This window comes from Monodon monoceros, unplaced genomic scaffold (genome assembly GCF_005190385.1).
Source record: "Monodon monoceros isolate NGI ecotype Baffin Bay Population unplaced genomic scaffold, NGI_Narwhal_1 Super_Scaffold_4, whole genome shotgun sequence".
In the NCBI taxonomy this organism is placed as follows: Eukaryota; Metazoa; Chordata; class Mammalia; order Artiodactyla; family Monodontidae; genus Monodon; species Monodon monoceros.
The window spans coordinates 76,105,056-76,123,491 of NW_021703781.1; the positions used below are offsets into that span (position 1 = coordinate 76,105,056).

Here is an 18,436-nt window from a genome sequence, read left to right on the forward strand (position 1 = left end):
ATGAACTAAGGCCATTTGCAGCCACATGGATGGACCTACAGATTATCCTACTAAGTGAATGAACTAAGGCCATTTGCAGCCACATGGATGGACCTACAGATTATCCTACTAAGTGAAGTAAGCCAAGGACAAATATCACCTGATATCACTTACGTGTGGCATCTAAAATACGACACAAATGAACTTATCTGCTAAACCAAAAAGACTCACAGACCTAGAGAACAGACTTGTGGTTTCCAAGGGGGAGGGAGGGTGGGGGAGAGAAGTGGGAGTTTGGGGTTAGCAGATGCAAACTATTATATGTAGAATGGATAAACAACGAGGTCCTACTGTAGAGCACAGGGAACCATATTCAATCTCCTATGATAAACCACAATGGAAAGAATATGAAAAAGAATGTATGTATAACTGAATCATTTTGCTGTAAGCAGAAATTAACACTAAATCAACTATACTTCAATAAAATAAATTTAAAAAGAGAGGCCCTTCCCCTCTTCACGTCCATGTAAAGTGGTGTTTTTTTCCTTTTGAACAAGAAAAGTAACTGCAAGATTAGTGGACAAACCACAGTGAAATAATTAGGATGCTCTGGAGTTTTTCTGTACTTGTGTAGTCGGGAATTAAACCACTGTCCTGACCCTTTGACCGGCTTTATCTGAGCTATATTAGGCAGCTACCTCTTTCGTGGGCCAAACATTTTTCCTAAGAGCTGTAATGAAATCATGAGCGTGTAGCATTTCCCTTCAGAGATGCTGAATTACTGAACCCAGGGCCTGGCCAACACCTACCTTTGGTTCTTTGCAGCTCACAAAGCAAGCTGCCTGCTCAGGGGGTAGATGTTTTGGCTGAGGGTTTAACCCATCTGTGTGCTGGTAAATGTTTAACTACCCACCACTGGGGGGAAGGAGGAGGGCCTGATCTATAGCATTTGCTGATTTCCATGATATAAATACTCATGCTCCCAACATGATGTGACTGAACATGAAAGAGATGTGCAGTGGCCACCATGGCATGGCATTTTCATCACACAGGAATGACAGATACAGTAATCTCAAGAATGTGGGTTGCGAGAACTACCATATGACCCAGCAATCCCACTACTGGGCATATACCCTGAGAAAACCATAATTCAAAAAAGAGTCATGCACCCCAATGTTCACTGCAGCTCTATTTACAATAGCCAGGACATGGAAGCAAGCTAAGTAAGTGCCCATCGACAGATGAATGGATAAAGAAGATGTGGCACGTATATACAATGGACTATTACTCAGCCATAAAAGGAAACGAAATTGAGTTATTTGTAGTGAGGTGGATGGACCTAGAGTCTGTCCTACAGAGTGAAGTCAGAAAGAGAAAAACAAATACTGTATGGCTAACACATATATATATGGAATCTAAAAAAATAAATAAAATGGTTCTGAAGGGGCAGGATAGGAATAAAGACAGATGTAGAGAATGGACTTGAGGACACGGGGAGGGGGAAGGGTAAGCTGGGATGAAGTGAGAGAGTAGCACGGACATATACACACTACCAAATGTAAAATAGATAGCTAGTGGGAAGCAGCTGCACAGCACAGGGAGATCAGCTTGGTCTCCCTAGAGGGATGGGATAGGGAGGGTGGGAGGGAGACACAAGAGGGAGGGGGATATATGTATACGTATAGCTGATTTACTTTGTGATACAGCAGAAACTAACACACCATTGTAAAGCAATTATACTCCAATAAAGATGTTAAAAAAATGTGGATTGCTGTAAAATATAGTAAAGAAAAAAATGGAGGTGAGGAGCTTTGAGCATTTCTTACCTTTGTTTTCAATGTAACTGGTATCATTGCCAGCTTATATAATTTTTAAGAATGGCTAGGCTTAACACCTAGCTTGCAAAATTCCTAGAAATTTAATAGTTCTTGCAAAGCAGTGTGGGTTGGCTCCAGCACACCACTGGGTTAAGCCTTGCTGCCCAAGCCCAGATTCAGGGCTGTGCCCTCAACCCCTTGGGGAGGGCGTAGGACATGACCACAGCTGCAGCTGAGTCTTCAAAGGTGATTCCTTGTGCCAGCTGCAGGGGAAGCTCCCGGTCACCCCTGCCCAGCAGCTTCTTTAGCCTGACTTCTTACATTCCCCTTATTTCATCCATGACCCTCCAACCTCACCTCGTGTCTCGGGATCCCAGGGGTTGGGCAGAGGCCATCAAGGTCCAAGTGGGATTTCTGGAGGTAGGTGTCCAGCTTTCATAATATCTCACCACTTGCTGGCTTTCTCTCCCTTGGGGGACATGACGCAGCCCAGATTAACAGGCACAGCTCTGAGGGATCTGTTCTACTTGATCTTGAGTTGATCTCATGGGTAGGCTGGGATCATTGCTAAGAGTGACATGTGATGCCTACAATTATAGCTCCCAGCTGCTTCCTGCTTATTCTTTAGATTCGCCCTCACGTCTGTTTTATATTGTTCCCAGGGGTGGGGAGTGCAGGACGCACAGCCGCCAGCACCACCCCCATGTCCTCCTGTGGCTTGAGAAGCATGGCTCGGTGCAGCTGCGCCCACATAGTTTTGGGGAGAAAAAGAGGGACATGGGTGCATCACACCAACCTGATGGGCGCCCGGCGGAGCCCAGACTCCTGCTGTCCCAGGGTCCTGGCAAGCCGGGTTGTCCTGCTTAAAGGATCTGCAGGCAGAGGCTTCTGAGGAGGGTTTGGCTTACGAGTTCCCTGCAATAAACCACAAGATTATGTCTGATCACCAGCTCCATGAACTTGGACAAGACACTGACCTCAGGAGCTGTTAGAGTCCCCTGGAGAGTGGGATAGAGAGAGCAGAGTGGTTAAGTTGCTACACAGCCCAAGTTTCATTTACTGTAAACTTTTTGAATACGATCATCTAACCGCACAGGTATGGTGGTGGTGCGTGTGTGTGTGTGAGGGTGGGTGACCTGTGTTAAAGATTTAACCATAGCATCATTTAGTTACAGTCACTCAAATATGGGTCTTCAGCTGCCATGCTGTTCCCAGGCCTTGGAAATATAGTTGATGCTGGTGCTTCTGGGCCAGTGTTACCCAGGGGATGTAAACTTTCCTGTGCTTTTAGGCTTCTTTTCAATTTATAAAGGCCTAACATGAGAAGATGGTGAAAATCTTTTCAAAGAACACATTCATTGCCTCAAATTTGCCAGAATCCTGTAACAGAACTTGTTCAGCTGTGGGCGAACCAGACAATGAAGGTGACCATCCTTCACCCATCAGTATGGGGTCAGTAACATCCCTCCATGAAATACACAAAGGTTCTGCTACCAAAATATTTTCTAATAATTCATTCAGAGAGTCACAAACTGGCTTGGAAAATGACACCCAGAAGGAAAACCCAAGACACAGTGGTTTGAGGGACAGATATTGTTCTGTAAGGAAGCTGATGGGGGCGGTGCTGTATTGACCAGAGGCCAGTGAGGGAGTTGGCAAAAGGTGGGCAGAGCATGAACTTGGAGTATCTGCTCTGGGTTTTGTACAAATACCAATACTCTGGGACTCGTGCAAGTCACTTGACTTCTCTGAACCTCAACTTCTCTGTCTGTAAAGTGAGAGAAAACAAGACCCATCTCATAGCACTGTTATGAGGACTAAAGTAATGTATGGGAAGCTCCCAGAATATAGATAACAATGATTAAAAGTCACTTGTGGGACTTCCCTGGTGACGCAGTGGTTAAGACTCCGCGCTCCCAGTGCAGAGGGCCCGGGTTCGATCCCTGTTCGGGGAACTAGATCCCACATGCATGCTGCAACTAAGAGCTTTCATGCGCAACTAAGGAGCACACCTGCCGCAACTAAGACCCGGCACACCCCCCACCCCCAACGCAAAAAAAAAGGCACTTGTGTTCCTGGGGTCCCTTCCTTGGCTACTGTGAGAGTGGGGCTCACTGGAGCCAGGTTGGAAAGTCAGTGAGAGTTGATAACACTCTCTTTTGGGCCCAGGGTGAACATAGGCATCAAGGCACCACCTGCGCTGGTCCTTGGAGCATAGAAGCACTCACACATATACAGAAAGTCTGTAGGAAATGGTGCTAGAAACTCAAGGAAGACAGGACATCCTAATAAACAGATGACCTCATACACTGTCATGGAACTCAGTATTCCATACATCCAGAATACTCAAGATGATTTAAACACATACAAGTTGAACTTCTCATAGTAATCATCCCACTAAAATTATATCTCCGCAGCAATCGGAGCTCAGTTAAAAGAAGGCGACAATATAGTCACAATTTAACATAGCTTTATAAAGCAAAGGAAGCTACCACAGGAGTCTGTCAACCACAGCTGTATGGAAAATACAGCAACTTGAAACAATGGGGAAACTGGGATAGGAAGGAGCCACCGAACAAGGAACAGACTTACAAGTGCCATTTCTACATCAGCTCTCATTAATGGAAATATTAACAGCCTGTTGAATGTAAAATAGAACACAACGTTCACTGGAAATACAGACCATACAATGAGCTCAAGCACCGAAGTCAGGCTGTTTGTTTGTATATCCAACCAGGCTCTGTGCTTACAAGCTCTGAGAGCACACAAGTTATTTAACTTCTTTAAGTTGTAGAGAGGAGATGATGTGAGGGTTCAGGGAGAGATTATCTGTTAATCTCTTAGCATAGAGCCTGGCACACAGCGACCAATACGTGTTAGCTGCTACTGCTTCACAACTACTATTATTGAAGGAGTGAATTCAACCATCTAAAAGCACCATAATCCTCCCAACAAACACTGGGTGATAAACCATGGCACTAAACCAAGCTCCGTTTCCTATAAGGTGGTAGAAAATAATGAGCACGCTAATATGTGGATGTAAAGATGAATGCACGCACCCACATCTGAGGATTAAAGAATTCATTACTAAATGATACTAGCTTTGCCGCTAAGTATGAATAAATATCTAGTCTTGGTAGTAAAGATAATGTCAGGTTTTTATTACACTACTGGAGAAAAAGTGAGATGTATGTTACAGTGTATCACAATATATTTGGATTTATCACGGAACCTTAGGAGATAGGTTGGCCATTCATTCTGGTTTTGCCTGGGACATTCCCAATTTACGGCTGTGTTTAATTTATTAATCATAGACCTTCTCATGTGCCCTGGTTTAGAGGACAAATTATATGGTCACCATAGTGATAAAAGCCCAAACAGCGGAGATATTGATTGAAAGTTCTGATTCAAACCTGGGCTCAGCAGAGGCACCAAGCCCCCTCCCTCCTGCCATGCCCATGACATGGTTTTGATGGAAACATGAAACAGGTAGCTGCCTAGGTAAGATGCCAGCTTCCCACCGGGCCCAACTGGGACAAACTGGCATCATGGAACAGCGGGGTTAGTCAAAGATGATGTATCCTCCTTCCTCAGGGACCAGGCATGGAGCCCATGAAACATTTGCACAGAAGCACCAGCTGCATGTGCCTTGACCTTGCAGAAAGAGGTGGGACTTCCACACTCCCTTTTAGGCATTGCTTTTCAAGCTGCCTTTGCAAAACCTGAACCTGGGCTTTCCCAATGACGTCCGATCCAGCCTGGCCACAAAGAGCCATGGCAATGGAGCTGAGGAATGACTCCAGGCCAAGTTGCTCACACTCAATAAACATTTCTTTAGACTGATTTTCATTTTAAACAAGGAAATGAGTTCAGACCCCCATTTCTCTGCCTTCTCAACTTCTAGGTACTGGAGAAAAATCGAGATCTGTTATTAAATAGAGTTGTCTCATTTCTCCATTTTCTGCTCATGTTTCAGCAAAAGCCACATATTTCAAATTTTGTAGAGGGATGAGAACAAATTTTTAGATCCAAATATAGCCCCTTGCTTTGACCATCACAGAGAATTCTCAGCTGTTATCTCCTTCTGCATGATCAGCAAGAATAAGCGCGTCCTGCTTGTCCAGAGGGATCTCCCCAGGAAGACTGGGTGTTATCACAGGAAAACACCAGAGATGCCACAGAGATCCCTGGTGAGCTCGTGCAGGGCCGGGGGGGGGGGGCGGGCAGCATAAACATTGCTCACCATCTGGCCCATCCCTGGCCCTGTAGAAATACACACTTCACGATAACACCAAGGACAACTGATTCTCTGGGAAATGCCTCAACTTCTTTTTACTCTTTATTCAGAAAAAGCAGAGGTCCTTTAAAGAGCACTTTTACACCTAGCTGAAAGATGTCCCTGGTCCCTTCTTTCTAAAACCACCTGAAAACAGTCAAGAAAATGCACAAGAAGGAGCAAAATTCCACCTCTGAGAAAAATGTATAGCCCCACATGAATATATGAGAAAAGGATGCAAAGTGTCCAGCAGGCTGGGCTGAGGAGAGACCACGGAAGGGACACCTATGTGGCCAACCTGGTGAAATGCAGAGGGGGAGACATCCACCTTGCCTGCCGGGGATAAGAGTACAGAGTGAGCAGATGACGTATGTGTGTCAGGGCTGAAGGAGCAGCAGATGAGCCCAACCATCTGTGCACACCTGGAGCAGGGGAGGGGACCTGGCAGGGTCTCTGCCGAAATCAGGGGAGGCCAAACCACCACTATCCCTCAAAGCCCTCTGTCCCACGGCCCCCTGTGAGGTGGGCAATTTGGAGGTGGCCCTGAGTTCTGACCTGGCCTTTCCCCCAACTGTCCTGCAACTGGTTGTTTTTTCCAGGAAGACCTCGCTTCGTTTAAAGAGGAATTTAGATATATTAATCAAAACTACTGAAAGAAGGAAGGAAGGAACCATGATAAACAAAAGGCAAACTAAGAAGCCACTGGCAAAAATGTATACATAAGGACATGAAAAAGGAGCTGGCAAAAGTCAAGTGAAAAGGGAAAGGAAAAAATAAAGCAACAATGCAAACCAAGGACCAAGATGGTACTGAACATAGTCAGCGCTGTGGGGACCAGCTTGAGGGAAATGAGGAGAAGTTCAATGGTAAATGACAAAGACCACAGACAAAGGTGATACAACATATACATAAATGGTGTCACTTACGGGATCTGAACAAATAGTAAAGAGAGAAAAGATACCCAGATTTATTTTGTAAAAACTTTTCTGAAAGAGTCAAGCCTATGGATTGAAAATGTACACTGTTTCCCTGGGTGAATCAGACTTATCAGAATTAAGACGTAATTAATAGGATACAGAGTCATGTCACTTACAAGGAAAAATGAAATAAGCCAGCTTCTGATTTCTTCAGAGCAGATAGAGGAAGCATGCATCTAAGAGTTTCAGGGAAAGAGAGTGTGATCCATTAATTTTATGCCTAAACTGTCATTGAAAAAATAAAGCAACAGCCAAGTGTCTTTGAACATACAAAATTCAGGGAATATACCTCCTAAGAGCTCTTCTGGAAGGAATTCTGGAAGTCCAATAGAATGAACTTCAGCCAGCCAGGAAAAGAATGGCTCAGTGGCAAGGAGATTAAGCACTAAATCCCTTCAATGTAGACCTAAGGGTAACAAAATTGTGGGAATTATGGCTACAAAACAGAAAGTAAATGTTATTAGCCATAATAATATAGACATTCTAGAACTAATCAAAGTTGGGAGGTGGATCATCCATTTCCAGATATATGGCAGGCTGAGTTATTTTGACCTACCTTCTCTCTAAAATTGTTGGATAAAATGTATTTAATAGAAGAAATGGACAAATTCTTAGTAAGGTACAATCTCCCAAGACTGAATCAGGAGAAGTAGAAAATATGAACAGACTAATCACATGTACTGAAATTGAAACTGTGATTAGAAAACTTTCAACAAACAAAAATCCAGGACCAGATGGCTTCACAGGCGAATTCTATCAAACACTGAAGAAGAGTTAACACCTATCCTTCTGAAACTCTTCCAAAAAATTGCAGAGGAAGGAACACTTCCAAACTCGTTCTATGAGGCCACCATCACCCTGATACCAAAACCAGACGAAGATAGGTACAACAAAAAAAGAAAATTACAGACCAATATCACTGATGAACGTAGACTCAAAAATCCTCAACAAAATACTAGCAAACTGAATCCAACAACACATTAAAAGGATCATACACCATGATCAAGTGGCATTTATCCCATGGATGCAAGGATTTTTCAATATCCACAAATCAGTGATACACTATGTCAAAAAACTGAAGAATAAAAACCATATGATCATCTCGATAGATGCAGAAAAATCTTTTGACAAAATTCAACACCGATTTATGATAAAAACTCTCCAGAAAGTGGATGTAGAGGGAACCTACCTCAACATAATAAAGGTCATATATGACAAACCTACAGCTAGCATAATACTCAATGGGGGAGAGCTGAAAGCATTTCCTATAAGATCAGGAACAAGACAAGGATGTCCACTCTCACCACTTTTATTCAACATAGTTTTAGAAGTCCTGGCCATGGCAGTCAGAGACGAAAAAGAAAGAAAAGGAATCCAGATTGGCAAAGAAGAAGTAAAACTGTCACTGTTTGCAGATGACATGATACTATACATAGAAAATCCTAAAGATGCTACCAGAAAACTACTAGAACTCATCAATGAATTCAGTAAAGTTGCAGGATACAAAATTAATACACAGAAATCTGTTGCATTTCTATACACTAACAATAAAAGATCAGAAAGAGAAAGAAACAATCCCATTTACCATCACATCAAAAAGAGTAAAATATCTAGAAATAAACCTACCTAAGGAGGCAACTACTCCAAAAACTATGATGCTGATGAAAGAAATCGAAGATGACACAAACAGATGGAAAGATATACCATGTTCTTGGATTGCAAGCATCAATATTGCCAAAATGACTATACTACCCAAGGCAATCTACAGATTCAATGCAATCCCTATCAAATTACCAATGGCATTTTTCACAGAACTAGAGCAAGAAAATTTTAAATTTGTATGGAGACACAAAAGGCCCTGTACAGCCAAAGCAATCTTGAGAAAGAAAAACAGAGCTGGAGGAATCAGGTTCCCTGACTTCAGACTATACTACAAAGTCATAGTCATCAAAACAGTATGGTACTGGCACAAAACAGAAATACAGATCAATGGAACAGGATAAAAAGTCCAGAAAGAAACACACGCACCTATGGTCAATTAATCTATGACACAGGAGGCAAGACTATATGGAGAAAAGACAGTCTCTTCAGTAAATGGTGCTGGGAAAACTGGACAGCTACATGTAAAAAAATGAAATTAAAACATTCTCTAACAGCATAAACAAAAATAAACTCAAAATGGATTAAAGACCTAGATGTAAGACTGGATAGGCAGAACACACTTTGACATAAATCACAGCAAGATCTTTTTTGATCCTTCTCCTAGAGTGATGGAAATAAAAACAAAAATAAACAAATGGGACCTAATTAAACTCAAAAACTTTTGTATAGCAAAGGAAACCATAAACAGAATGAGAAGACAACCCACAGAGTGGGAGAAAATATTTGCAAATGATGTGACCAACAAGGGATTAATCTCCAAAATTTACAAACAGCTCACGTGGCTCAATATCAAAAAAACAAACAACCCAATCAAAAAATGGGCAGAAGACCTAAACAGATATTTCTTCAAAGAAGATATACAGATGGCCAAGAGGCACATGAAAAGATGCTCAACATTACTATTATTAGAGAAATGCAAATCAAAACTACAATGAGATATCACCTCACACCAGTCAGAATGGCCATCATCAAAAAGTCTACAGACAATAAATGCTAGAGAGGGTGTAGAGCAAAGGGAACCCTCTTACACTGTTAGTGGGAATGTAAATTGATACAGCCACTATGGAGAACAGTATGGAGGTTCCTTAAAAAACTAAAAATAGAGCTCCTATATGATCTAGCAATCCTACTCCAGGGCATGTATCCTGAGAAAACCATGGTTCAGAAAGATACATGCACCCCAATGTTCATTGCAGTGCTGTTTACAATAGCCAAGAAATGGAAGCAACCTAAATGTCCATCAACAGATGAATGGATAAAGATGTGGTACATATTTGAGATGGAATATTACTCAGCCATTAAAAAGAATGAAATTTGGACGAGGGGATGATGGCGGAAGAGCAAGATGCGGAGATCACCTTCCTCCCCACAGATACACCAGAAATACAGCTACACGTGGAACACCTCCTACAGGACACCTACTGAACGTTGGCAGAAGACCTCAGACCTCCCAAAAGGCAAGAAAGTCCCCACGTACCTGGGTAGGGCAAAAGAAAAAAGAATAAACAGAGACAAAAGGATAGGGACGGGCCCTGCACCAGTGGGAGGGAGCCGTAAAGGAGGAAAAGTTTCCACACACTAGAAGCCCCTTCGCGGGCGGAGACTGTGGGTGGCGGAGGGGGGAGCTTCGGGGCCGCGGAGGAGAGCACAGCAACAGGGGTGCGGGGGGCAAAGCGGGGAGATTCCAGCGCAGAGGATCAGGGCCGACTGGCACTCACCAGCCTGAGAGGCTTGTCTGCTCACCCGCTGGGGCGGGCGGGGCTGCGAGCTGAGGCTCAGGCTTCGGTTGGAGCGCCGGGAGAGGACTGGGGTTGGCTGCGTGAACACAGCCTGCAGGGGGCTAGTGCGCCACGGCTAGCCGGGAGGGAGTCCAGAGAAAAGTCTGGAGCTGCCGAAGAGGCAAGAGACTTTTTCTTCCCTCTTTGTTTCCTGGTGCGCAAGGAGAGGGGATTAAGAGCGCTGCTTAAAGGAGCTCCAGAGACGGGCGCGAGCCGCGGCTATCAGCATGGACCCCAGAGACGGGCATGAGACGCTAAGGTTGCTGCTGCCGCCACCAAGAAGCCTGTGTGCGAGCACAGGGCACTATCCACACCCCACTTCCGGGGAGCCTGTGCAGCCCGCCACTGCCAGGGTCTCGGGATCCAGGGACAACTTCCCCGGGAAAACGCACGGCGCACCTCCGGCTGGTGCAACGTCACGTTGGCCTCTGCCACCACAGGCTCGCCCCTTACCTGCACCCCTCCCTCCCCCCGGCCTGAGTGAGCCAGAGCCCCCGAATCAGTGGCTCCTTTAACCCCGTCCTGTCTAAGCGAAGAACAGACGCCCTCCGGCGACCTACATGCAGAGGTGGGGCCAAATCGAAAGCTGAACCCCTGGGAGCTGTGAGAACAAAGAAGAGAAATGGAAATCTCTCCCAGCAGCCTCAGGAGCAGTGGATTAAAGCTCCACAATCAACTTGATGTACCCTGCATCTGTGGAATACCTGAATAGACAACGAATCATCCCAAATTGAAGAGGTGTACTTTGAGAGCAAGATTTATGATTTCTTCCCCTTTTCCTCTTTTTGTGAGTATGTATGTGTATGCTTCTGTGTGAGATTCTGTCTGTATAGCTTTGCTTCTACCATTTGTCCTAGTGTTCTATCCGTCCGTTTTTAAAAATTTTTTTCTTAATACCTACTTTTTATTTTAATAACTTTATATTTTATCTTACTTTATTTTATTTTATTTTACTTTATTTTCTTTCTTTCTTTTTTCCTTCCTTCCCTCCTTCCTTCCTTCCTTCCTCCCTCCCTCCTTTCTTTCTTTCTTTCTTTCCTTCCTTCCTTCCTTCTTTCTTTCCTTCTTTCTACTTTTACTAATTCTTTCTTTCTACTTTTTCTCCCTTTTATTCTGAGCTGTGGGGATGAAAGGCTCTTGGTACTGCAGCCAGGAGTCAGTGCTGTGTCTCTGAGGTGGGAGAGCCAACTTCAGGACACTGGTCCACAAGAGGCCTCCCAGCTCCACATAATATCAAACAGCGAAAATCTCCCAGAGATCTCCATCTCAACACCAGCACCCAGCTTCACTCAACGACCAGCAAGCTACGGTGCTGGACATCCTATGCCAAACAACTAGAAAGACAGGAACACAACCCCACCCATTAGCAGAGAGGCTGCCTAAAATCATAATAAGTCCACAGACACCACAAAACACACCACCAGATGTGGACCTGCCCACCAGAAAGACAAGATCCAGCCTTATCCACCAGAACACAGGCACTAGTCCCCTCCACCAGGAAGCCTACACAACCCACTGAACCAACCTTAGCCACTGGGGACAGACACCAAAAACAATGGGAACTACGAACCTGCAGCCTGCAAAAAGGAGACCCCAAACACAGTAAGATAAGCAAAATGAGAAGACAGAAAAACACAGCAGATGAAGGAGCAAGATAAAAACCCAACAGGCCTAACAAATGAAGAGGAAATAGGCAGGCTACCTGAAAAAGAATTCAGAATAATGATAGTAAAGATGATCCAAAATCTTCGTAATAGAATAGACAAAATGCAAGAAACATTTAACAAGGACCTAGAAGAACTAAAGATAAAACAAACAACGATGAACAACACAATAAATGAAATTAAAATACTCTAGATGGGATCAATAGCAGAATAACTGAGGCAGAAGAATGGATAAGTGACCTGGAAGATAAAATAGTGGAAATAACTACTGCAGAGTAGAATAAAGAAAAAAGAATGAAAAAAACTGAGGACAGTCTCAGAGACCTCTGGGACAACATTAAACGCACCAATATTTGAATTATAGGGGTCCCAGAAGAAGAAGAGAAAAAGAAAGGGACTGAGAAAATATTTGAAGAGATTATAGTTGAAAACTTCCCTAATATGGGAAAGGAAATAGTTAATCAAGTCCAGGAAGCACAGAGAGTCCCATACAGGATAAATCCAAGGAGAAATATGCCAAGACACATATTAATCAAACTGTCAAAAATTAAATACAAAGAAAACATATTAAAAGCAGCAAGGGAAAAACAACAAATAACACAGGGAATCCCCATAAGGTTAACAGCTGATCTTTCAGCAGAAACTCTGCAAGCCAGAAGGGACTGGCAAGACATATTTAAAGTGATGAAGGAGAAAAACCTGCAACCAAGATTACTCTACCCAGCAAGGATCTCCTTCAGATTTGATGGAGAAATTAAAACCTTTACAGACAAGCAAAAGCTGAGAGAGTTCAGCACCACCAAACCAGCTTTACAACAAATGCTCAAGGAACTTCTCTAGGCAAGAAACACAAGAGAAGGAAAAGACCTACAATAACGAACCCAAAACAATTAAGAAAATGGGATTAGGAACATACATATCGATAACTACCTTAAATGTAAATGGACTAAATGCTCCCACCAAAAGACACAGATTGGCTGAATGGATACAAAAATAAGACCCATACACATGCTGTCTACAAGAGACCCACTTCAGACCTAGAGACACATACAGACTGAAAGTAAGGGGATGGAAAAAGATATTCCATGAAAATGGAAACCAAAAGAAAGCTGGAATAGCAATTCTCATATCAGACAAAATAGACTTTAAAATAAAGACTATTAGAAGAGACAAAGAAGGACACTACCTAATGATCAAGGGATTGATCCAAGAAGAAGATATAACAATTGTAAATATTTATGCACCCAACATAGGAGCACCTCAATACATAAGGCAAATACTAACAGCCATAAAAGGGAAATTGACAGTAACACATTCATAGTAGGGGACTTTAACACCCCACTTTCACCAATGGACAGATCATGCAAAATGAAAATAAATAAGGAAACACAAGCTTTAAATGATACATTTAACAAGATGGACTTAATTGATATTTATAGGACATGCCATCCAAAAACAACAGAATACACATTTTTCTCAAATGCTCATGGAACATTCTCCAGGAGAGATCATATCTTGGGTCACAAATGAAGCCTTGGTAAATTTAAGAAAATGGAAATTGTATCAAGTACCTTTTCCAACCACAACACTATGAGACTAGATATCAATAACAGGAAAAGATCTGTAAAAAATACAAACACATGGAGGCTAAACAATACACTACTTAATAATGAAGTGGTCACTGAAGAAATCAAAGAGGAAATTAAAAAATACCAATAAACAAATGACAATGGAGACACGATGACCCAAAACCTATGGGATGCAGCAAAAGCAGTTCTAAGAGGGAAGTTTATAGCAATACAATCCTACCTTAAGAAACAGGAAACATCTCGAATAAACAACCTAACCTTGTACCTAAAGCAATTAGAGAAAGAAGAACAAAAAAAACCCAAAGTTAGCAGAAGGAAAGAAATCATAAAAATCAGATCAGAAATAAATGAAAAAGCAATGAAGGAAATGATAGCAAAGGTCAATAAAACTAAAGGCTGGTTCGTTGAGAAGATAAACAAAATTGATAAACTATTAGCCAGACTCATCAAGAAAAAAAGGGAGAAGACTCAAATCAATAGAATTAGAAATGAAAAAGGAGAAGTAACAACTGACACTGCAGAAATACAAAAGATCATGAGACATTACTACAAGCAACTCTATGCCAATAAAATGGACAACCTGGAAGAAATGGACAAATTCTTAGAAAGGCACAACCTGCCAAGACTGAATCAGGAAGAAATAGAAAATATGAACAGACCAATCACAAGCACTGAAATTAAAACTGTGACTAAAAATCTTCCAACAAACAAAAGCCCAGGACCAGACGGCTTCACAGGCAAATTCTATCAAACATTTAGGGAAGAGCTAACACCTATCCTTCTCAAACTCTTCCAAAATATAGCAGAGGGAGGAACACTCCCAAACTCATTCTACGAGGCCACCATCACCTTGATACCAAAACCAGACAAGGATGTCACAAAGAAAGAAAACTACAGGCCAATATCACTGATGAACATAGATGCAAAAATCCTCAACAAAATACTAGCAAACAGAATCCAACAGCACATTAAAAGGATCATACACCATGATCAAGTGGGGTTTATTCCAGGAATGCAAGGATTCTTCAATATATGCAAATCAATCAATGTGATAAACCATATTAACAAATTGAAGGAGAAAAACCATATGATCATCTCAATAGATGCAGAGAAAGCTTTCGAGAATATTCAACACCCATTTATGATAAAAACCCTGCAGAAAGTAGGCATAGAGGGAACTCTCCTCAACATAATAAAGGCCGTATATGACAAACCCACAGCCAACATCGTCCTCAATGGTGAAAAACTGAAAGCATTTCCACTAAGATCAGGAACAAGACAAGGTTGCCCACTTTCACCACTCTTATTCAACATAGTTTTGGAAGTTTTAGCCACAGAAATCAGAGAAGAAAAGGAAATAAAAGGAATCCAAATCAGAAAAGAAGAAGTAAAGCTGTCACTGTTTGCAGATGACATGATACTATACATAGAGAATCCTAAAGATGCTATCAGAAAACTACTAGAGCTAATCAATGAATTTGGTAAAGTAGCAGGATACAAAATTAATGCACAGAAATCTCTGGCATTCCTATACACTAATGATGAAAAATCTGAAAGTGAAATCAAGAAAACACTCCCATTTACCATTGCAACAAAAAGAAAATATTTACGAATAAACCTACCTAAGGAGACAAAAGACATGTATGCAGAAAACTATAAGACACTGATGAAATTAAAGAGGATACAAACAGATGGAGAGATATACCATGTTCTTGGATTGGAAGAATCAACATTGTGAAAATGACTCTACTACCCAAAGCAATTTACGGATTCAATGCAATCCCTATCAAACTACCAATGGCATTTTTCACAGAACTAGAACAAAAAATTTCACAATTTGTATGGAAACACAAAAGAACCCGTATAGCCAAAGCAATCTTGAGAAAGAAAAATGGAGCAGGAGGAATCAGGCTCCCTGACTTCAGACTATACTACAAAGCTACAGTAATCAAGACAGTATGGTACTGGCACAAAAACAGAAATATAGATCAATGGAACAGGATAGGAAGCCCAGAGATAAACCGACGCACATATGGTCACCTTATCTTTGACAGAGGAGGCAGGAATGTACAGTGGAGAAAGGACAGCCTCTTCAATAAGTGGTGATGGGGAAGCTGGACAGGTACATGTAAAAGTATGAGATTAGATCACTCCCTGACACCATACACAAAAATAAGCTCAAAATGGATTAAAGACCTAAATGTAAGGCCAGAAACTATGAAACTCTTAGAGGAAAACATAGGCAGAACACTCTAAGACATAAATCACAGCAAGATCATTTTTGACCCCCCTCCTAGAGAAATGGAAATAAAAACAAAAATAAACAAATGGGACCTAATGAAACCTCAAAGCTTTTGCACAGCAAAGGAAACCATAAACAAGACCAAAAGACAACCCTCAGAATGGGAGAAAATATTTGCAAACGAAGCAACTGACAAAGGATTAATCTCCAAAATTTACCAGCAGCTCATGCAGCTCAATAACAAAAAAACAAACAACCTAATCCAATAATGGGCAGAAGACCTAAATAGACATTTCTCCAAAGAAGATATACAGACTGCCAACAAACACATGAAAGAATGCTCAATCATCATCAATCATTAGAGAGATGCAAATCAAAACTACAATGAGATATCATCTCACACCAGTCAGAATGGCCAACATCAAAAAATCTAGAAACAATAAATGCTGGAGAGGGTAGAAAAGGGAACACTCTTGCACTGCTGGTGGGAATGTGAATTGGTACTGCCATTATGGAGAACAGTATGGAGGTTCCTTAAAAAACTAAAAATAGAACTACCATATGACCCAGCAATCCCACTACTGGGCATATACCCTTAGAAAACCATAATTCAAAAAGAGTAATGTACCAAAATGTTCATTGCAGCTCTATTTATAATAGCCCGGAGATGGAAACAACCTAAGTGTCCATCATCGGATGAATGGATAAAGAAGATGTGGCACATATATACAATGGAATATTACTCAGCCATAAGAAGAAACGAAATTGAGCTATTTGTAATGAGGTGTATAGACCTAGAGTCTGTCATACAGAGTGAAGTAAGTCAGAAAGAGAAAGACAAATACCGTATGCTAACACATATATATGGAATTTAAGAAAAAAAGTGTCATGAAGAACGTAGGGGTAAGACAGGAATAAAGACACAGACCTACTAGAGAATGGACTTGAGGATATGGGGAGGGGGAAGGGTAAGCTGTGACAAAGAGAGAGAGAGGCATGGACATATATATTACTACCAAACGTAAGGTAGATAGCTAGTGGGAAGCAGCCTCATAGCACAGGGAGATCAGCTCGGTGCCCTGTGACCGCCTGGAGGGGTGGGATAGGGAGGGTGGGAGGGAGGGGGACGCAAGAGGGAAGAGATATGGGAACATATGTATATGTATAACTGATTCACTTTGTTATAAAGCAGAAACTAATACACTGTTGTAAGGCAATTATATTCCAATAAAGATGTAAAAAAAAAAAAGAATGAAATTTGCAGCAACATGGATGGAACTGGGGACTATCATACTGAATAAAGTCAGAGAAAAACAAATAACATATGATATCGCTTATATGAAGAATTAAAAAAATTATACAAATGAACTTATTACAAAACAGAAACAGACTCACAGGCTTAGAGAACGAACTTATGGTTACCAGGGGTAAGGGTGGGTGGGGGAGGGATAGATTGGGAGGTTGGGATTGACATGTACATACTACTATATATAAAATAGATAACCAACAAGGACCTACTATATAGCACAAGGAACTCTGTTCAATATTCTGTAATAACCTTAATGGGAAAAGAACTTGAAAAGGAATAGATACACGTATATACATGTATAACTGAGTCACTTTGCTGTACACCTGAAACTAACACAACATTGTTAATCAACTTTACTACAACATAAACTAAAAAATCAAAAAAATAAAAATAACACTAATAACTCATTACATGTTAACATAAATAATATTTCTTAATGAAAAACTATAGTTTTTGATATAAAAATAAATTCAGCGAGAAGAAAAAAATATTAAAATGTTTCTTAAAAGCATCAAAGAGCTACAAGATAGCAAGATGTTATCAGGCCAACATGTAAGTGAAAGGAGAAGCCCAGAGGGGTCAGTAGTACACTGAAGCCATAGGCATTTGCCAAATTAGGGAAACCTGGGTTTTGGTTTTGATACCCTTTTAAGGTGAGGGATGCAGGAGTCGAAGGTCCGCACCTGCCTCAGTTCAGTAGGGCACCATTCTCTTCCTGACCTCTCCCTGATAAAGTTGGGCCCTGCAAAGGACTGTACCTCAGGGTAAGAATATTCTAGAAGCAAACACATACTACTGTCCATCCCTAGCAGACACAAGAAGAGTTCTCTTGGTGCTGGGCAGACCAACCTATAACCACAAATTGCCCCTGAGGACCTGAAGCTGACATCACATCATCTGGGTGGCTCATAAGTCCTGAACCATTTCAAGGGGCCTCAAGCTGGTGCTGCCCTGGGCACCTGACAGAGGTAAATTACACCCTCTCTGGAGGAACAGACTTCATCCTAGACCTGAAAGAGCTCCCAGAGAATTTTCCAGAAAATTGAGTAGCTCACAGTAAATGACCAAGCATCCAAAGAAGCAAGGGATCATGAGAGAGGGAGAGGGAGGGGGAGAGAGAGAGAGAGAGAGAGAGAGAGAGAG

At 41.8% G+C, this 18,436-nt stretch overlaps 1 protein-coding gene across 1 annotated transcript in view; it reads right to left on the bottom strand.

The window, feature by feature from the left end:
- The window catches only part of LOC114908456 (disintegrin and metalloproteinase domain-containing protein 12-like), a 668,284-nt gene that overhangs the window by 4,050 nt on the left and 645,798 nt on the right, over window positions 1-18,436 (bottom strand). The window contains exon 25 of the mRNA XM_029244622.1: window positions 2,593-2,711. Within this exon, the coding sequence (XP_029100455.1) occupies window positions 2,593-2,711 (119 nt within the window). The remainder of the gene's footprint in view (window positions 1-2,592; window positions 2,712-18,436) is intronic.